This window comes from Dioscorea cayenensis, chromosome 20, assembly GCF_009730915.1.
Source record: "Dioscorea cayenensis subsp. rotundata cultivar TDr96_F1 chromosome 20, TDr96_F1_v2_PseudoChromosome.rev07_lg8_w22 25.fasta, whole genome shotgun sequence".
In the NCBI taxonomy this organism is placed as follows: domain Eukaryota; kingdom Viridiplantae; phylum Streptophyta; class Magnoliopsida; order Dioscoreales; family Dioscoreaceae; genus Dioscorea; species Dioscorea cayenensis.
In genome coordinates this window covers 31,421,558-31,442,243 of record NC_052490.1, presented here as the reverse complement: position 1 = coordinate 31,442,243, position 20,686 = coordinate 31,421,558, and the positions used below count along the sequence as shown (strand labels likewise).

The 20,686-nt window shown below is 33.7% G+C and overlaps 4 protein-coding genes across 5 annotated transcripts; 3 read left to right on the top strand and 1 right to left on the bottom strand.

The window, feature by feature from the left end:
* Window positions 1–28: 28 nt before the first annotated feature.
* LOC120251736 (mitochondrial import receptor subunit TOM7-1-like) lies at window positions 29–559 on the bottom strand. The gene has a single exon (XM_039260374.1). The coding sequence runs from the start codon at window positions 499–501 to the stop codon at window positions 289–291; it is 213 nt and encodes a 70-aa protein (XP_039116308.1). The 5' UTR covers window positions 502–559; the 3' UTR covers window positions 29–288.
* Window positions 560–1,796: 1,237 nt separating this feature from the next.
* On the top strand, window positions 1,797–2,486 carry LOC120251713. The gene is made up of 2 exons (XM_039260349.1): window positions 1,797–2,051; window positions 2,140–2,486. The coding sequence occupies exons 1-2, from the start codon at window positions 1,884–1,886 to the stop codon at window positions 2,185–2,187; spliced, it is 216 nt and encodes a 71-aa protein (XP_039116283.1). The 5' UTR covers window positions 1,797–1,883; the 3' UTR covers window positions 2,188–2,486.
* A 9,884-nt stretch (window positions 2,487–12,370) lies between these two features.
* LOC120251654 (proline-rich receptor-like protein kinase PERK1) lies at window positions 12,371–16,901 on the top strand. The gene is made up of 8 exons (XM_039260255.1): window positions 12,371–13,124; window positions 13,812–14,366; window positions 14,519–14,614; window positions 14,746–14,816; window positions 14,912–14,988; window positions 15,271–15,418; window positions 15,880–16,041; window positions 16,227–16,901. The coding sequence occupies exons 1-8, from the start codon at window positions 12,491–12,493 to the stop codon at window positions 16,497–16,499; spliced, it is 2,016 nt and encodes a 671-aa protein (XP_039116189.1). The 5' UTR covers window positions 12,371–12,490; the 3' UTR covers window positions 16,500–16,901.
* Window positions 16,902–17,370: 469 nt separating this feature from the next.
* On the top strand, window positions 17,371–20,482 carry LOC120251909 (ras-related protein Rab7-like). Of its 2 annotated transcripts, XM_039260558.1 has the most exons (7): window positions 17,373–17,535; window positions 17,640–17,666; window positions 17,766–17,865; window positions 19,484–19,630; window positions 19,718–19,798; window positions 19,924–20,069; window positions 20,150–20,482. In XM_039260558.1, the coding sequence occupies exons 1-7, from the start codon at window positions 17,483–17,485 to the stop codon at window positions 20,220–20,222; spliced, it is 627 nt and encodes a 208-aa protein (XP_039116492.1). In that variant the 5' UTR covers window positions 17,373–17,482; the 3' UTR covers window positions 20,223–20,482. The 2 variants fall into 2 exon arrangements, with proteins under 2 accessions (XP_039116491.1, XP_039116492.1); XM_039260557.1 differs by having other exon boundaries at window positions 17,371–17,535; window positions 19,484–19,798.
* The last annotated feature ends 204 nt before the right edge of the window (window positions 20,483–20,686 follow it).

Here is a 20,686-nt window from a genome sequence, read left to right as displayed (position 1 = left end):
AAATTTCACAGCATAATCAACCAGAAAAGAAAAAAAAAACCATGATCCATGCTTTATTAACTGAGTCTAAATCTCATCCAAAGCACTAAAGAAACCAAAACATTGAAAGCGAACAAGCAACTCAACTACTCATAAATCAAAATCCAAACTTTCTTTTCTGTCACAACTGTTATATGAAGAATAACAAATAACACGTCGACAAAGTTCTAAATCGAGATCTAAAAAACAGAGTAAAGTCGACGCATACGCGAAAGACCAGCGCCAGATCTCCAATGATCCGATCCACCATCAGACAGGAGAAAGGAGCTGCGAGAGTTGGGGCTTGGGCTCGGTGTTCATACCTATGACGATGATAAGAGGGATGAAGCCGTAGTGGGTGATGACCTTGGCCTTCTTCATGGCCCAAGTAGTCCACTCCTTGACGCAGCGGCAAGCCGATCGATCCCCACCGCCGCCCTTCCCCTGTTTCCCCTTCCCTTTCGCTGAAACCCTAGGCGCCATTAGAGCACTCCTCAAGATCACCAACCCGCGCTCTAAAACCCTAGAGCGAACAAAGAGTTTGTGTGCTTCTAATTGGCCCGGGGTGTGGTTTTTATAAGGTGAGCTTACCGCTTTGGATTTTTTTTTTTTTTAATTAAAGGGGATAAACCATATGGCAATGATGTTTCATGGTAAAACAAAAAATTCAAAATATAGAATTATGATGGTATTTCTTCAGATTTATAATTTTTTTTACATATAATAATGATATAGCTTAATAAATAAAAATAATAATACTGTAAATAAAGGTACTCGATATAAGCAAAGATCTTGAATAAGTTTTGCATTCATGTTTTACTTTTCGAAGTGCTTTGCCCACATAAAATAAAGGTATGTGACGGTTGAGCTAGCCCCATATAGATGAGTGGTGGATTTGTTGGATGTGCTCATTTATGTGCAAGCTCTTTGACTACGAGATTAGTCAAGTCCAATGTTTTTGTCCAAGAAAAAATTTTGTATATAAATACCTACACAGTAATTCTATTCTAATATTAAAAATATGAATTAAAAAAAATTACAATCTACAACTATGTTTTGATGTGCATAAAATAAAAGACAATTAACCTTAAAAGATGAGAGTTGGACCATAATTTGAAGGCGACAAAAACTAAAAATAATTATTTAGTAGTTTTTATATATATTTTTTAAAAATTTTAAAAATTGTTTTTAAAATAATTATATATATCTAGTCACTGTCGTAAACATGTACAAAGATAAGTCTTTTTTAGAAAGTTATGGCTTTACCAACGAAAAAACCGACCAATGTACTATTAGGTTAAACGTTTTTAACAATTACACATATCAATCAATATAATATTCATACTTATAAAAATTTATTAGAAGGAAGTAAAATATTTTCTAAATTATCAACCGACATAATTTTGAAAAATATGTTTTTATTTTAACAATTGATACTTTGCAGTATAATTTTTTCCCTTCTTCATTTATTTATCTTCATTTTTCTAATTAATAGAAAACACCTTTTTCTAAACTTTTTTTTCCCATCTATTTTTTTCCCTCCCCTCCAAATCTTAACATTAACACATCTTACAATTTATTATTTGCAATAACACCAAGATTTTAAAATAAAGAACCAACCAAAGAATTTCAAAGAGATATTATAAAAGGGCATTTTATTTAAATTAATAATAAATAAAATGTCCATTTACCTTAAATGATAATATTGAAAAATAAATAAATAATTATTTATTTATGAAATAAAAGCGCCAACAGGTAAAGTTAATCGAACCGGGCGGTGACGAGATCTCCAAAGGCCATCAAGCTATCAGTTCGCCTCGAAACCCAGCATCGAGAGATCGAGAGAGAGAGAGGAAGCTGCAGCGATGGGGGGCGGAATGGAGGTGAATAAGAACAAGTTCATCGAGGAATGGAACGCCGGCCGGGAGAACCTCGAGTTTAACTTCCGCTGGACACGCCGGAACCTCGCTATCGTCGGCTTGTTCGGCATCGCCGTTCCCATCCTCATCTACAAGGGCATCGTCCGTGAATTCGTAAGGCTTTCCTCGTTTTCCCCTTGATGTTGACCTCTTGATGTGAAATCCCTAATCGATCTGTTCTATTATCTGGTTTTGATTCCAGCATATGCAAGACGAGGATGCCGGAAGGCCCTACAGGAAATTCCTGTGAAAATTCCAGTTAAGGATCTCGATAATTAATAATGGCGAGGATTGGCTTGCGATGGTTTGCGGAATCTCTGGATGGTAAGCGGATCACTGGTTTCGAGGAGTTGAACCTTGTTTGATTTCATGCTGTGAATCGTATGGTTGACTTTATTGAGATGTTGGCTCTGTTAAATGCTTGGCTTGTTGCTTTATATATATATTTCAGACGAAATAGATTTATGTTTTTGTTTCTGGTTCCTAATTTTGTGTGCTGTTTGTCTGTCAAGTGCTTACAATTGCTTTTGGTGACTTTGGTGAATGCAAGTGATAAGCAGTGTGCCTTTCTCCTTATGTTTGAACTGTTCTTAAATGTTCTTCATGGTTGCCTTAGATAGGCCTTGTTTTCAGAGTGCGGCGCCGAAGCTTTTAGGTGAAATATGACTTGATGATGAAATTAGTAAATTACAGTGGCCTGCGTTTTTTAACATAGGTTTATGACAAAGATAATCCTGCAAAGTTATTTGTGAACTGCTATGTGCCCCTTTCAGATAGAATAGAAGGCAAATTAAAAGTTTAATTGATTTTATGGAAAAGTTTGTTTGAGGAGCTGAGCGGTTAACTTTGTATAAATTATGATGGAGTTGTGTACTTGTACTTATAATTCTTTAGGGAAAAAAGACAATTGACATGGCAATGAGTATTCTCTTGTCAGTTATTAGATGATGAATGCTCATATATGGTTGGAAGATGACTAAATAGCTTTAGCTTTGAGCCAGTCTATAATTTCAAGGTACTAATGTGAACCTGAAAAACTGTGTATATTGAGTCAAGCATTTAATATCTATTATTTGATTATGATTTATAACCTTTTCAGTATCATCTCATTTGCTGGAGTTTTCCAGAAATATGGTAAATTACGTGATAATATCCCCAGTACAATTTAAATTTATCTGTGTCAATTTTTTAGTGATATCTAAATCGGCGGGTTTCAGGTCATATAGCACAGATTGATCTCATTGAAAATAAGCTGCTCAGATTTTTGCTCAGATTGAACTCATTAGATTCAACTGAAATTTTTCCTAGAGAATTTTTGTGGCAGATGCTTACCTGATGGTGGAAGGTAAATCCAAAAAAAATGTATTTAGCCATAGTGAAAATTTTAGGTTTTGTTTGTTGCAAGACCATGGATTACCTTTAAAATTGATGAACATTGAAGAAATTCAATGGTTTCTCAGATATGGAGGGGAAGATATCTGATAACTAAGTGTGGCAGTTCATTTGTATATTACGGACTGGAGTAAATTTGTGGTGAATTTGGCAGCAAACACCAGGAATGGAATTTAGAGTAGATCACGTAATTTTTTATTGAACCGTGAAATTTGTGCAAAAGGGCTAGAAGCTGATTGATTCAATATTGAACCTAGCTTTTTGTGGAATTAGATGGTAGAATATCTTGGATCCCTATCCGACATAGGTTGTAATGAGCTTCATTTATATTGTTTATGGAGTGTTGACAAGATTACTAGGACACTGGTATTGGTGTCAAGTATCCAGTTATTGGACACTAGTTCAATGCAAACTTGGGCAGAACCATGAAATATACAAACACATGATACATTGTGGTAAAACAAATTGTTACTCTGGGCAAGTTATTTAAATCATTTAGCTAAAGTAAAATAGAATTTTTTGAATCATAAATATTCTTAAAAATCAATATGAAAAATATTTTTAAAGATAAGTAAAATTTATAAAGATAAGAAAAGATTAAAAAAATTGTAGAATTTAGAAAGATATGAAAAATGAAGGTAATTGAAAAAAACTTGAAAATTGAGAAGGAAGATCAAAATTAAATAAATTAAGCAAATGGATGGTGAAATGCGAAGGAGATAAGTAAAACCAAAACCCTATTATGTATCCAGGTCAGCTTTTTTTTTTTAAATAAAGATAACATGGATGAACCACATTTAATTATGTGCACAACAAATGTCATCATATAAGTGTACATTGGAGGCAGCTTGAATCCTTCACTGGATATTGTCAACCTCGTGATCTGAGCTAGTTATACTTTTAAAATTCTTGTTCTCCATATACAGGGCGTGTTAGTTTGATCATGGAGCATGTCTCATCAATATTGTTATTTTTCATCATACAAGTGAAAAAATGATCATAGATGTTATGATTTGATTGTTAGAGATAAACTTCAGATTCTCAGAGCAAAATATTAGAGGATGTTAAGTTGTGCAGGAAAATGGTTAAATTTTGACCTTTAAAGGAAGCTGAGTTTCCAAACATCCAATTTGTGCATCAAAAACATGACTTTGCCCTGCATGGATTGATGCATGTAAGCTTCTTTGTTGAAGAAGGCTTCTAGTATTGATGACTGGTTAATTTTCTACTTTTTGAACCTGCATTTTAAATTATCTCTCAATTTTTTATTGGCTGAGAATTTTAGCAATGATTGAGATTTCCTGTTTAAAAACCAAGCTCATTCCTGAATGATAATTGAATGAATTTCTGGGTGGTTGTGGAATTTTATATTTATGACAAGATAAGTGGATGATCTAGAGAGATGCAACCATATATGTGGATCTATCACATTATGAAGATGAAATTGGAACCAAAGCCAACCATGAGGTACTTGTAAGGAAGAAGGAAATATTATAACTGGTGGTTGGTGTCAGTTTTCATTGATGGAAGATGGTGTGACCCATAGTTGCCATCTGGTTGTTGGATTTAGTCATTTAGGTTGAAGCTTCAACCTTAAAAGTTAAACATTGCAAGTTCAACACAAGAAAATTGGCTTTTTATGTGATAGGTTTGACAGTATGAAGTCATTTAGATTTTGCCATGGCGATAGTTATACACAATAATGAAAGTAAAAGTTGAATTGTGGATTTTGGAATTGTTGGCTAAATATAGCTTTAATTTTATGTGATTTGTGGCTCCAGTCTCTCTGGATACCGCTCTATTTATTTATTTATTTATTTATTTTGTGTTAAAATGCCTGAATGTTAGTGAATATCTGCATTTTTATCTCAGAAATGTCATACCTGCAAATTGAGTTCGTTAACATGCTAGAAGAGCTGAGCGGAAAAAAAGTATGTATCAGCTGCAATGTTTCTTCCATAAGTATTCAGTTATATGCAAATGGATTGTGTTTAACTTATGGAGTAGAAGCATTTTGGTAGCTATCTACAAGAAAGAATGGGGTGGTAAGCTCATGCTCATGCCTGTGTGAATTTGGTAGAGAATGTTAAGAGGAAAGCAAAGTTGGTAAATCATGTTACAAAGAACTATTTCTGTTTTATGTTTAGGAGTTTTACTGGCGAGCATATTAGTTTACATGATAAGTTAATTTATTGAGCAAGAGCTAAGATTTGCATCAGATATAATTAATTTAGAAAGAAGAGTTTGTGATACAGTGCTGAGGGTGTGATATTGAGGCTTCAGGAAAGAGTAAGGATGGTAATAGTGAATGAAATTATTGATGGATGCTCTTTGAATCTAATGCTATTTTAAACGTTTAGTTTTAGACGCTAACTAGAATTTTTAAGATTAGAGTATTGAGGTTTCAAATTAGTTTGAATAATTCTATATATGTAGAGACCGAACTAAGGAATTGTGAGTTTGAATTATTTTTGGTATCTAAGTTGTGATCATATTTTTCTGAGCTAGTAAGTATGTTTTGCGTGACTTGTTATTTTAGATTGGGGGTGTTTGTTTGGGGAATAAGGACATGGGTATAAAGTATTTTTATTTTTTTCATTTTAAGTTTTGGGTCGGAGGAAAATTTTATTTAAACCAATCAAAATTTAACTTGATGGATATTAATAAGAACTAAATATTTTAACATTATTAATCATTTTTAAAATTAATATTAAATATTTTTATCTAAAATAATATTTTTTTTATAAAAATGAAAACAGGATTTATCCCAGATTGTTTGGTTGAGGAAACAGTACTTATGCACGAAAGGCCCCAACCAACCAAATATTTCATGGTGTTGATGTACTTTGTGGTTTGAAATATTGAGAAATTGAAATGTAATTGATAAAACTAGAAGTAGTTTCAACTAACTATAATTTAAGGGATTTTTAATTTTGATGGTTTTAAGTTTTGGTGGACAAGAGGATTAAAAGGACACCAAAAATTGAACACGGAAAGAAGGTGGTAAAAAAAAAATAGCTGTCTCTTGGATATTTATACCTGTAGGATGAAATTTATGTTCCTATGTAAACTGAATAATGAATTATATGATCTATGTATATATGTCCTGTTGTATTTTTCGAACTATGTAACTGACTTTGATTGAGCTCGGTTCAAGAACTATTCAACTGAGTTTGGTTCAACATCAATGTTCTAATTGACTGGATGAATGAAATCACTGATAACCAGGCCACAGTGAGAAAGAACTTGGGAAAGTTACTGTTTGAAGGTTGATGAAAAATTATATTATATTTTGTTTTATTTTTTTTATTCTAAGAAAATGTGGATGAACAGCTATGGATTGAAATTCCATTTATCAGAAAAAAAGGTGGTTGTTGATGAAAATCTTTCCTACAAATACAATTGATTTAATTTTAGAGAAATATTTTAGTCTGTTTTTATGATGGTTTGGAAATATTAGTCCTTCCAATTTTACATCATTCCTTGGTTGTAAAAGAAGACCATCTAGAAGTCTTATTAGTAGCCTGGGTCTTTAATCAATAAAACTGAGGAGATTGTTATTGAAAACGCTCTTTTGGCAACTTGTATCCAAGGTCAAAGTCGCCTGTGCATTCACAGCTGCTTTAATTGTCTGGATTCGCATGCCAAACTTGATTGCAATTGGTCCATTGCTTGTTCACGTGTTTTTTTTTTATTCTAATTTATTCGGAACAACAATCTCATGATATCCCGGTATAGAATATATATATATATATATATATATATAATGCTTTTACTTGTTATCTTATATATATATATATATATATATATATATATATTATGGATTATAAAAAATAATAGTTGGTGTTATCTTTGTAAATTGTCATTTCAATATATGCAAAACCATACTCAATAGCTTATTTTTATGTTTAAACTTGCTAGACATTCTTTGACTAATTCCTTGGTTTGCCAAGTGTTATTATCTTATATCGATAATGATATTGATAGGTTAGTTTTGACCTAGTTCTTTCAACTTGTTTAAGTTGAAGTTGCGGGTGGGGTTTCCATTGATTTGATTGATTTGCTTGTACTCAATTTAAGTCAGGAATCTAAATTCGAACTCAACTTGATTCACAATCACAGACAAGAGAAATATGTAAAAACAAACAATATTACATTTAAAAAAAATAACAACAAACTATGGGTTGAGAAAGAAATATTCTGCTACATTGAAAATTGAATAAAAATAAAAACAACTCAATTTTTTTTGAATTATTTTATTATAATAAAATTTTAAAATATGTTTAAATATGTTTTAGAATATGTCAAAGCTAATTGATTTGGATTTAATCTAATTTACTTTGTTGTTACTTTAATGTGTTTTGATTATTTAAATTTTTTAAATAACTTTATATGGTGAAATTTCATTTCACAACTGTAAAGCGGTGGATTACAGGAATAAACTGACTACTAGTCCACCCCCACATATTTTTTAAAAAAATTCTCATAATTAAAAAATCATATAAATCGCAATAGACACAAATTCTACAATCAATTTAATTTATTTTTTAATTAAACTCAGTTTGACTTGTTATAACACAGAGTACTTGGAGGCCATTTAACATGATTTTATTAGTATGAAAAGATAAAATAAGTATTTATAAAATATTTAGCGAATACTTTTTTTATTTGAAATTGTAATTAATTACTATATATATACATGAGGGGACATTCTCTAAAAACATAGTAACATTTTATTTCTATCTAACAACTACCATAAATTTATACAAAACTAAATAGTATTAAACCAGTATGGATGAGTAAATCATATATGATAAATAATAATAACTCTCCATTTTTTTATATAAATACTAGTTGTTAAATGATAATTTAATTATTTATAATTAAATATTTTTAGATAAAAACACAAGTGGAACTCTTTTACATGTGTATATATATTTTTGACAAAAGCAACAAGCGCCGAACCATAAATGGGTTGTCAAAAGACAGACAAATTCAACATAGTAATGTAACAGTACTGTCAATCCAGAAATTCAATTCTGGGCCAGTCCATTGACTATTTAAGTAACATACCACTACTTTTTGTTGTGTGTGTATATATATATTGCTTTTTATTTTTACATACTAGTTTCATGTGATATATATATTCTACAGTGTGCGTTTAATTGCGTTCCCTCAAGCGACCAGTGACGAAACTAGTGGTTGAAGGCTGTGACACAAATTGCGCAAATCACGGTGTTTTCATTTGGGCTATTTAGCATCATCCTTATTCCTTTCCTTTCCTTTCCACATGCTGCACTGCGCGTGCTCTGAGGTACAACTATGAAATCATTCAAATGCATGCTTCCAGATGTCGTTAATTACTCAATCTTTATTGTTTTATTATTTATTTATTTATTTAGCTTTTTCATTAAATTAAAAAAAAAAAAAATCAATGCCAGAGGATAGATGTCCTGCCCCACTTTTATTAGTATATCAGAAGTTGAACTGCGAAAGACACCCTCTTTACTTTTAGTGAAATTATTATTGTGCTATTGTACAATTTATTATCATGTATCAATAAAATTTAATATAAAATTCTATGTTATCAAGAGATTTTATTTTATTTTTAATATATATGAAGTTGAAACGTTTCATTAGAAAAATAGAAGCGTACGGTGGTAGATGGGAGTGGACAAAAGAAATAAAGGAGAAGTCAAAACAGGTCACTAGCGGGGACCCGATCTAAAAGATAAAAAACAACAATAAAAAAGGACAGAAAAAATAAAGGGAAAAGATAAAAAAAAAAAAAACAAAGGGGGGCATCAAGATCCTATAAGGAAAAGTCACATCAAAATGCCTTTAAATGAAAGAATCGTTGGGGTTGCTAGCCGAAGGATACTAGGCATCAAGGCTAGGAGGCAGAGATTTTGCAAAGGTGAGACTCTTTTTAATTTTGGAGATGTCTTCTTTAATGGAGAGTTTAATCGAATCCAAAGCTACATAAATCCAGGAGATAAACATATGATCAATTTTACAGATTAAGGGAAGGAAATCTAAAGGTGTACAATTAAAAATATAATTGTTACGCTCAATCTAAATGACCCAATAGATCGCACGAGTAAATTTCCCAAATATTTAGTGTATAGACTTTCTTATAACACCCAGATTGACTAGGCCTCAAAATCAAGAGAATTTTATTGGGCAATCACATAAATTTGTTTTTAAAAATGTTATATAATTATATTTATATTATTTTTTTATTGTGGAATAGATGGTAAAAATTTAGTACCGCTACTTCCACCCGAGAGATTCGACCATATTTTTTTATAATTTAAATAATAATCTACTATGCAGTGATTTATAATTAAAATTTTTATATATATAAAAAAATATTAAGAAAAATTTATTCTTGTATTTAGCAATCAATGCACATTTTATTCTATTGTTAATGATTTTTTATGAGTGCATTCACTGAGGCAGATGATGTTTAATACTTTATGCTTTGCCGAGACACGTGTTCTTATCCAAATATTTGAATGCATGGCTCATTCCTTATTCATTATTATAATATAACTTAAATTTAATGCAGGGATGTGACCACTAATACAATAAAGGACAAGCACTTTTAACGGCTATATGTCACGTGTGATGTTGTAAATCACTTCACATCAAATGTCTTGGCAGTATTTTTCTTTCTTTTTTCTTAAAAAAAAAAGTTTCCGCAAACAAAATATCATTCATGTTTATGTGCAAATTGTGTTTTTTTTTTCCTTTTCCTTTTTTGGTTATTATCACATTAATTATAAGTTGGTGAGTTGGTGGGGAGAACAAGTCTCACATGATCATCTGCAATTTAAGTTGGTCAGAATTATTTCTCATAGGACTTAGGAAGGCTGCTTATTTATATATTTATTGAAATAAATATTATTGAAATTTATTTAAAGCTGGTCTTTTTTTCTAAATTGAAATGGCTTTATAAATAATTAATTAATGATACGCGGACATGCCTGAACATATATAGAACATTTGATTCTCTATCCTTTCATTTCTAATTATTTAGATATATTAAGGAATCAAACAACATTATTTGAAGCTTGTCAGCATTCTCCACTGTGATTTCATGTTTAACTTATAAGAAAAACAAGATCATCTGTTCAACCTCAACCACCCTGATATTTTATTCTAATAATTAAATTAACATTAATAAATAATGATATTACCCTCTATTTTTCAGTGAGATAAGTTTAATTACTCATAGTTAGCAAGTCTGTCATTTTGGTACAAAAATAAAATTAGTTTGTTATTGTTTTTTATTCTCTTTTATTTAATTATGTTATATATTGTGTTCAATATATTCACTTATCTAAATAAAAAAGTTATTTTTATTTCTATTTTATTTTTTTCACAGAATACAAAGAATTAAAGAGAAACTAAGAAATAGGTTGAGATGGATTAATTCAAAAGTAATGTAGGCAAGAGCTTTGCATGTGAAACTGAAACCTTGTGCTTGATTAGTTGCATAGTTTCACTTTAACAAGACACAACAATGAATCAAACAGTACCCTACTTGAAAAACAAGACAAAATAAGCCAGCTATTTCTATTTTATATTCTTCACACCTCCCTGTGTGTTTCTCACCCACTCCCTTCTATTTTTGGTCTCCAACCGTTAGGTCTCTTGTCCTTCATTATTCACTATTCTCTCTCTCTCCCTCTCTCAACACAAAATAAATTAACAAAACAAAACTTTGACTTTGTATTTGAATTGGTATTAAACATGAATTGAGTTGAAAAAGGTGGTTTATTATTATAAGTGGTTAGTAATTCTTATTCTATAATCAAATTTATATTAGATAGTGTTAGTTTTAATAGAGAGGATTTAAACATTCTATGTTTGCATTCAAAATTTTTTTACAATTTTTATTTTATCTAAATGTATTTTTAAATAGTTATAGGTTGGTCAAAGCAGTAAAAATTTTGGTCATTTGATTAAATAGTTTTGAGTCTAATTTTTATGTGCAATAAAAACTCTATTTTTTAATAAAATTCGGAGTTCATCATTTCAAAATGATTTACGAGTTTGTGACTCATAGATAATAAATGGGTCAAAGAACTCTACGTAAATATTCTTAAATAAAAATAAAATAATCAACATTGAACTCTATTATTTATATATCTAATGACCGATGTCTCTCAAACTCCATTTGGTGCTCTTTGCACCGGCAATTGAAGAAAAACAAAGGTTTTTAAGTGGTACGTACCATTGGAGAGTTTTTGTAGGTGGGGTTCTATTCTTACTAAGTTATCACTTGAGGTAAACTAACAACACTAACAATCTAACTTTTTTATCCAAATCTTTTCATTACATTTCACAAATCTTCACAAAAAGTATCATATCTAAGAACGCCCAAAATATCTAAATTATTAAATTTCATAAATATCTTGCCAATCTTTAATAATGGCAATTTATTTTTCCCTTTCTAAAAAAAATAATAATATGAACATTCTAAATTTTATAAAATTTATTCAATATTAGACTTATTATCTATTATCCCATCCATAACTTTCATTTTCTATAAAATTATTAATAAAATAAAAAAAATCATCAAAAATTCAAGAGAGCAAGAAAACAACACGGCACAATTTTTAAAATTATCTCTTATATATACCACGAGATAGCATTTACCCATTTTACTTCTACATAAAAACTATATACAACAGTAATAAATATCCAACTAATATCTAACAATTTCCCAATATATATATATATATAAACATTATTTTTTCTCTCTCATTATCCATGGCATAAAATCAATCCACTACCAAAAACAAAAAAAAAAAACCATCAATCTTGATTTCCCCTCATTATCTTAATTAATTTAATTTAATATAATTTTTTAATTAAAAAAATAAAAAAACTTTTTTCACATTTTTTTTTTAATTTTTAATAATCTTAGCCGCAGCGTCAAGAGAGGTTCTAAACGCGGATCATGGGCCGTGTGGGCCCCTACAGGTCCTCTCTGGCAAAATCCGTTCTTCAATCCATCGTGAAAAAAACCCTCGCGCTAAAAAAGATAAGAAAAGAAAAACCACACTGCGAACACATTAGCTCTACATTTCCTCAGATCTCTCTCTCGGTTCCAAAGCGCGGCTGAATCGGACTGAGAATTCGCCGGCGAGATGTCTACTTCGTCGCCTCCGGCGCCGGCGCCGACCTCTCCACCGGCCACTCCATCCCCACCTTCCGCTCCTTCTCCATCCAACAACTCCACCTCCCCACCCCCTTCCTCTCCTCCTCCGGCACCACCGTCTCCTCCGACTCCGATTCCATCTCCTCCACCGTCCTCTTCACCACCATCCCCCTCCCCTCCCTCCCCTCCTTCTTCTCCTTCTCCGTCTTCCCCATCCACTCCGTCGCCGCCATCGTCTCCTCCTCCGTCTTCCCCATCCACGCCGTCGCCACCATCGTCTCCTTCTCCGTCTTCCCCATCGACGCCGTCGCCTCCATCGTCGCCTTCCCCGCCGCCTCCTTCGACAGGTAGATCTCCACCGGTGCCCCCATCTCCGCCTTCGGCGAAGACCCCCCCTTCTTCGGTGAAGACCCCACCGCCTCCGTCGCCTTCACAGTCGAGTTCGAGCTCCATCTCGACACCTATGGTTGTGGGGATCGCAATCGCAGGGGTGGTTCTCCTCGCGGCACTGACTGTGCTCTACTTCTGCTGCTGCAGAAACAGGAAGAAGCGACCGCCGCTTCCTCCTCCTGTTTACTATGGCGGACATCCGCCACAGCAGCCGCCGGCGGCGGCGGTTAAAGGTATCGCTTTTAGAGTTTTTCTCTCTTGTTTTGTGATTGCTTACGTGTAGATCTGGTTGCCGAGGTTAGTGATTTAGGCGTTTGTTTATATTTCTAGATGGTTTGTTTTAGCGCTGACAATGAAATTTTGGCCTTTTTTATATTTTGCTGATAAAGTAATCACATATCCGAGATAAGAGGATGTTGGTATTGTAATTGTATCTGTTTTGACTGACGTGAACTTTGTGGTGGCAGAAAAACCACATTTTTTTTTTTTTGAAATGTTATAGGGAATGCTTTAAAGTTCATGGATGAATTACAATAGCTGCACTATCATTGGTTGGTTTTGGATTTCATGTCCTGCTAATTAAGCAGAGAGTTGTTCTCAATCTTCTATATGTAATGGTAATTTCACGTGATTGATTTAAAGCTGCTTTTATGCTACTACCGGGACTTGTCTTATCTTATTCATGTTGCAATCTAATATTTTTTTTTTCCCAGTCGTAATTTTTTTTCCCTCCACTTGCAAGAGATTTTATAGTTCCACACGGCCATTTATGTTTTTGTAAGGTGATAGTTGTAGTTGTTCAAGAGTGTATCGTGTTTCCCAGATATTTTGTTATATTTTCTTGATAGCACTCCAGGAGACAATATCTATAAGATTGAAAAAGGACTATATTTTCACTTCATAGTTATGTCTATTTGCAGATGACTTCTATGGAGGGCAGGTTCACAATTGGCAACATAATGCTCCACCTGCAGATCATGTCGTGAAAATACCTTCAGATCCTTCTCCTCCTCCCCCATTTCCCTCGCGTCCTCCAAATTCGCCTTTCCTTCCTCCACCACCTCCACCTCCACCTATGATGAGCAGCAGTGGAGGCTCCGGTTCAAATTACTCTGGGTCTGATAATCCACTACCTCCTCCATCACCTGGTACGGCTCTGGGTTTTCCTAAAGGCACATTCACATTTGATGAATTGGTGAGAGCAACAGATGGGTTCTCTGAAGCTAATCTCCTTGGGCAAGGTGGTTTTGGCTATGTACACAAAGGCATTTTGCCTAATGGCAAAGAAATTGCAATTAAACAGCTGAAGACTGGTAGTGTACAGGGAGATCGCGAGTTCCAAGCAGAGGTTAGAATTATCAGTCGCGTGCATCACAAGAATTTGGTCACGTTGGTTGGTCACTGTGATTCAGACGGACAAAGGCTTCTTGTTTATGAATTTGTTCCTAATCGTACACTGGAGTTCCATTTGCATGGTAATGCCTCTATAATTATCTTTATTTTGTTTCAGAATACATAGTTTGAGGTGGTAGGATTGGTTTATGACTTTGTGATATTGCAATATAGTATTCTTTTAATATGAGACAGTCACAATTTAGAACTAGATTATGAATTTTTTCCACACCAGTTTGTTCAGGGAAAGATCAACCAACTATGGACTGGCCCACCAGATTAAAAATTGCTTTGGGATCTGCGAGGGGGTTGGCTTATCTCCATGAGGACTGTGAGTCTCTCTATCTGTGTCTGTGTGTGTGTGTGTTTGTGTTTGTGTGTGCACATGTGGGCGTGCCTTTATTCATTGAGATAGTTGTGTTGCTATGTCACTTTAACGATAATGTGTCTTATCCTTTTTAGGCCATCCTAAGATCATCCATCGTGATATTAAGGCAGCGAATATTCTCCTTGAATACAACTTTGAAGCTAAGGCAAGTCATGCTTCTTCTTGTATGTGTATATATATATATTACATGTCTTGATCTCCCTTTGTTTAATGTTCCTTTATGTGTAAATATGAATGCAGGTAGCTGATTTTGGGCTTGCAAGATTGACATCTGATAACAACACCCACATTTCTACTAGGGTCATGGGAACTTTTGGGTATGACCAAATTTCTGCTGGCTTACTTCTATTACCATGCTTTTTTCTTTATGTTGCAATATCTCAATCAGTTCTTACTTCTAGTATGCATACTGAAATGCATTTCTGTTTGCACAAAATGCATCAAGAAGTTGGTTTTTCCTGCTAATTAAGTCGCTATTATAGACATGCTGTGGCTGATGAAAAATAATCTGGAAGTACCAGCTTGTACTAATTAATGGTTTGGAGATCAATTTATTTCTCTGTTTTTTCTGTAACATGCTAGTTTGTTCTTTCATTCAGATACCTGGCACCAGAATATGCATCTTCAGGAAAACTGACTGATAAATCTGATGTCTTCTCTTTTGGAGTCATGCTTCTTGAACTAATTACTGGAAGGAGACCTGTTGATTCAACTTATTCTTTCATGGATGATAGTTTGGTTGACTGGGTGAGTGACTTGCAAAAGATGCATCTTGTTTTAACCTGTGTTTTTCATTTTAGTTTTTGCTTGTTGGAATTTTCTGCTGAGCTTAAAAAAATTTATAAATAAAATAAATCATACTACTGGATTTTGTATCTATTATTTAGGTAACCTCCTTCATGTGTTTCCCCTATATTTATTGATTATTTCTCTTCTATTTCAATAAACTGTATTTATAAACGTTCTTTTCTGTTGCTGCCATTGTAATTTTCTTATTTCCTTTCTTCTGCACCATTGTTTTGATTCTCTTCTTTTTGGAACTATTCACTTCATATACACATTTTGCATGACTGTGCTTGTCAGTGGCGTTCATGGATGTTGGCTAGTTTTCAAAGTTTGTCTGCCTTTCACATTGGATTTAGTTTGTCAGTAGCTTAAATGTTTAGTTTTGCACATGACTGATGGATTCTTGCTGATTGTTGTTGCAGGCAAGGCCTTTGATGACTCGCGCTATCGAGGATGGTGACTGTACTCCTCTAATTGATCCAAAATTAGGTGACAAGTATAACTATGTAGAGGTGGCACGAATGGTTGCTTGTGCTGCTGCTTGTGTGCGCCACTCAGCAAAGCGTCGACCACGAATGGGGATGGTATTGTTTCTTCACATACATTTTTTTTTTTTACTTTGACAGAAAATCTACTTAAGTCTTCAGCCCTCCTTTCTTCGACTAATTTTATAGCCATTCATTTCGATTCTGATCAACAAGTTAATGATTGTTCATGTTACCTTTGCATTTCTTAAAGGCATGACTCTTTTAAATGTAAAATTGAGCAGGTTGTTAGAACATTGGAGGGGGATGCATCTCTGACAGATCTCAATGATGGTGTCACCCCTGGTCACAGCTCAGTCTATGGTAGCTCTGATTATGATACTAGCCAGTATAACGAAGACATGAAGAAGTTCAGAAAGGTGCTGGATAGCCGAGATTATTCCACTAGTGAGTACAGTGCTCCGACCAGCGAATACGGTCAGAATCCTTCAGTCTCCAGCAGTGAAGGCCAGCAAACACAGGAGATGGATATGAACAAGTTTAAGAAAGATAGCTGAGGTTTCAACAGTGGTCTATGATTTCTCTTGTGATCAACTGTGAAATGTGCCATTCAATGCTGATATATTATCTATTATCTGCAACAAGTCCAAGCACCTCTCTGTGTGGAAAGCGTTGGATGATAACAATAGAAGGCTCACAATTCACCTATATACATGCATTATCATCATCATCGATTCATCATCGTTATTATTATTATTAGTATTTTTTATTTTTTTGGGTCTTGGTAAGTTGAGTTGGCTTACAATTCTTTTCAAGAATTATTCTTCTGAGTTTTGGCTGTAAATAAATTTCATTTGGCGATTTAAAGATGTATTTCATGAAAGGCATTGATTGACACATGAAAGTTCTAATTCTGAGTGAAGCTTATGTGCAGTGGAATCTGCTGGTACTTACATTTATACAGTGTACCTTCATTCATTTTTTGTGTGTATTAAATTGAAGAAAATAGATAATAAAACAAAATGCCATTGGGCAAAATTAAATTAAAAATCCATAAAAAAAGAGGGGATAAGCTCATCATCATTTTGGGAATTATCATTTTCTTTTTTTTTATATATTTATCAGTGTAAAAGATAAAGTGATCTTCATCTAATTAGTTAAAATGCCCACTAATCTTGAAACTTAAAAATCATTATCACTAAATCTATTGAAACAAACTCCACCTTTAATATCCCTAAGATTAAATTAGTTGAAAATTTTAATCAAATCTTTAATATTTTTTTTTTTTTAAATTTATTCGAGGCTTTAGAGCAGTCCTTCGTTGTAATTCTTTTGAAATTTGAGTGCAAATGCAAAACCAGCCTGCCATTATGCATACAAGACCCCGGAAAACTCTCTAATCACACACTATAAATAAGTTTTGGTCGGGTTGTTTTCCTCTTCGTGTTTCTCTACCAGCTTGAATTTGGGCTTCTTCTAGGGTTTCCATCAGACCTTGATCGATTGTGCGAGAGGATCTAATCTCCTTAGTATTCGATCCATGGCTTCTCGCAGGCGGACGCTTCTCAAGGTTATCATCCTCGGTGATAGCGGGTAAGACTCAATTTGGTTGACTTTTTTGTTGATTTTGCCATCTAATTCACCATGATTTCATCTTTGAACTCATGATCTGATCGTCGAGTTTTATTGTTTGGTAGGGTTGGGAAGACGTCTCTGATGAATCAGTATCCTCGAATTACCCCCAAATCATGCTGCTATTTGTGTGTTTTTTTTGTATTTGATTGCTAATTTTAGTGTTTTTGGGTTTGAGTGACGCTGTTTAGGTATGTGAATCGAAAGTTCAGCAACCAGTACAAAGCCACGATTGGAGCTGATTTCTTGACCAAAGAAGTGCAAGTGGAAGATAGGTCATTCACATTGCAGGTGAATTACTTCTTATTATTATTTTTTTTCTTTTGCATTTTGATTTACTTTATTGTTGCATATTGTTTTGCTTCAGAAAGTTGAAATTCTTGGTTTGTTTGTTTTAGTTTTATAAAATTTGGGGAATGATCTGAGTGGTGAAAAGTTGCAAATGAGTAAATAGCAGTTAGGAAGTAGTGACCTAGTTATTCTCAAGTAGTCTTGCACTTTATATATTTTTTGCTGCTGTTCTGGATGATGCTTAGTTTGATTCCCGTTTGTCTTGGTCTCTAGATGTTAGTGGACAAGTATTTAATTTAATGGAGCTATGACCTCTCCACCTACCTTATCATGTGCAATTCTTATCATATGAACTTGCATCAGGTTTGTTGTGTCTTGATTAATATGGTTTCTTAATTGACTTGCATAGTTGCTTTATTTATGTCTTGGGTGCTTTATTCCTCCCTCTTTTGAATCGAATTGTTCCTAAACTGGTGATGTAACTCATGATTAAGGTTCTGTCAGAAGTTTTTTAGTTACTAAGGGGCTTGCCTTGTCTTATCACTGAATATTGAAAACTGAAACCATGCGTTTTTGAGGGTTATGCTGGAGTGTTAGAATATGCTTTGCCTTATCTATTTTGATATGATTTATCCTGTTTAGTTCGTAAGTTGTTTCTAGTTGAGATCTTAGATTTCATTCTTGTGATTGGATTACCTTTTGTTCGGTTAATTTATTAGGCTTACATATAACTATTGTAAGTATTTTGAAGACTTGGGTTTGGAAGAATAGTTTTATTTATGAAGTTTTATTTGTTTTTTATGTTTTTATCTTTTATTTCTGGAACAATTGGGGGCGTAGGTTTTATTGTGTTCACATGTTTAATAATATCATACAGAATGAGAAACCCAGGAAGGCGTAGGATCTACTGACAGTAAAAGAAATTGGCATGGGTGTGCACAAGGCGTATTTATGTAACAGCTTATCACTAGCACAAAACTGACTAAGCTTTTGTTGTCTTACAAATCTGTTTCTGTTGTATATTTCCGGATGGTACTTATCTTAACTGTAAGTCTTTGAGTGTTCTTATTCTTTCACAAGAAATGGTGTGTGTCATTTGTTTTCTTTCGGTGTCTATAGCTTGTCGGCTTCCCACCTGAAAAGCCGCGTCATCAGCCAACTTACTGTCTTCTTTCGGAAAAAGAGTATTGTAACGGCTTTTTTGTCTATGCCCTAAATTATCATGGACAAGCTAAGGCCCAATGAAACCATTCCAATATGATATTCTATTGTGCGTTAAAACACAAAACTTGGCTAATCATTTGTGTTGTTGCTTTGTTTTATGGTATACCAAAATACAAGTATTTGGTTCTTGATGTTTCATCTAAGTGTGCATTGTTTTTGGATATACCTATCATGATGTGATTCTAACTCACAGCCTGTATGAGGCTATTTTAATCTCATTTGGTTCTTGCCGGTTCATTATTGTCATGTCATTTTTCAAGAGTTTCAAATTTATATTATTGCGGTATGGATTGCGGTTCTTTTTTGTTTTTCTCATCTTTCCCATGTTAATTAAACCATAGTTATCATTTGGACTTTATGCTCACTCTGCTTGTTGCTGCGTATTGTTCTTCAGATTTGGGACACAGCAGGGCAAGAAAGATTTCAGAGTCTTGGGGTGGCTTTTTACCGTGGTGCTGATTGCTGTGTTCTTGTTTATGATGTTAATTCCATGAAATCATTTGATAATCTGAACAATTGGCGGGAAGAATTTCTGATTCAGGTAGCCATGTTTACTCCTATCCTGAATTGTTGTTCTTGTAGTTTCAGAAGGTTTTGTGACACATCAACATTGATGGTCATATTTCAGGCTAGCCCATCAGACCCGGAGAATTTTCCATTCATAGTGCTCGGAAACAAGATAGATGTTGATGGTGGGAATAGCCGTGTGGTAAGCATGTAGTTCTAATTCTCTTGCCTCTTTGTATTTACGAATCCTTAATTATACTCTGCAGCCACATTCTCTGAGTCTCGGTTTTCTTGACTTCATCATCTATTTGTGCTTAATCTCCATAGGTTTCAGAGAAGAAGGCGAAGGCATGGTGTGCGTCAAAGAGCAACATTCCCTACTTCGAGACCTCTGCGAAAGAGGGGTTCAATGTTGAGGCTGCATTTGAATGTATAGCAAAGAATGCCTTTAAGAATGAACCTGAAGAGAACATGTAAGATTATAGTTTTGCCCATCATTCGTAATCGGGTTTGCTCGGGCTTCTACTTAATGTATATTTCTCAAATGGTGCAGGTACCTTCCAAACACCGTCGATGTTACTGCTGGAGGGAGGCAACAAAGATCAGCATCGAGCTGCGAATGTTAAAAAGTCAGATAACTCAAAACTATGATAGGAATCTGCGCTCCAGTTCACTCTGTTCATCGTTATGCAGTTACAATAACTAGACTTTTAGTTTATATTACTGTATTCATTCAGTGTTCAGTATCTTGACCTTAAAAGTACCATTGTTTGTTGCTATCTGTTCGTTGTTCTTGTTCTTCATAGCCATCATTAGAAGAGCATCATTCATTTTGTAATGAAGACTTGAGATTCGTTCTGTATTCTTTAGATCACTCTTGGTTGTTTGTTAGGTATCCTATCAAAACGAAAATCAATCATTAACAACCTTGAGATAATTACATGAGAGAACTTTATAAAATAATGCCTCTTGTTTTTGAAGTGTAGAAGCTTCTAAATTTTTAATAAGTTATTTTATTTGCTCTAAAATAACAATAACCTTAGGGCCATTTAACCAAGTAGCTTTTTTTTTTTATTAAACCAAATGGCCC

Excerpts from the sequence above, each read along its gene's own strand:
- LOC120251713 (XM_039260349.1), top strand. The coding sequence starts at position 1,884 with ATGGGGGGCGGAATGGAGGTGAATAAGAACAAGTTCATCGAGGAATGG. Across the intron at positions 2,052-2,139 it reads AGGGCATCGTCCGTGAATTC|CATATGCAAGACGAGGATGC; the intron begins GTAAGGCTTTCC and ends TTTTGATTCCAG.
- LOC120251909 (XM_039260557.1), top strand. The coding sequence starts at position 17,483 with ATGGCTTCTCGCAGGCGGACGCTTCTCAAGGTTATCATCCTCGGTGAT. Across the intron at positions 17,667-17,765 it reads AAGACGTCTCTGATGAATCA|GTATGTGAATCGAAAGTTCA; the intron begins GTATCCTCGAAT and ends GACGCTGTTTAG. Across the intron at positions 17,866-19,483 it reads ATAGGTCATTCACATTGCAG|ATTTGGGACACAGCAGGGCA; the intron begins GTGAATTACTTC and ends ATTGTTCTTCAG.
- LOC120251736 (XM_039260374.1), bottom strand. The coding sequence starts at position 501 with ATGGCGCCTAGGGTTTCAGCGAAAGGGAAGGGGAAACAGGGGAAGGGC.
- LOC120251654 (XM_039260255.1), top strand. The coding sequence starts at position 12,491 with ATGTCTACTTCGTCGCCTCCGGCGCCGGCGCCGACCTCTCCACCGGCC. Across the intron at positions 14,367-14,518 it reads ACTGGAGTTCCATTTGCATG|TTTGTTCAGGGAAAGATCAA; the intron begins GTAATGCCTCTA and ends TTTCCACACCAG. Across the intron at positions 14,989-15,270 it reads AGGGTCATGGGAACTTTTGG|ATACCTGGCACCAGAATATG; the intron begins GTATGACCAAAT and ends TCTTTCATTCAG.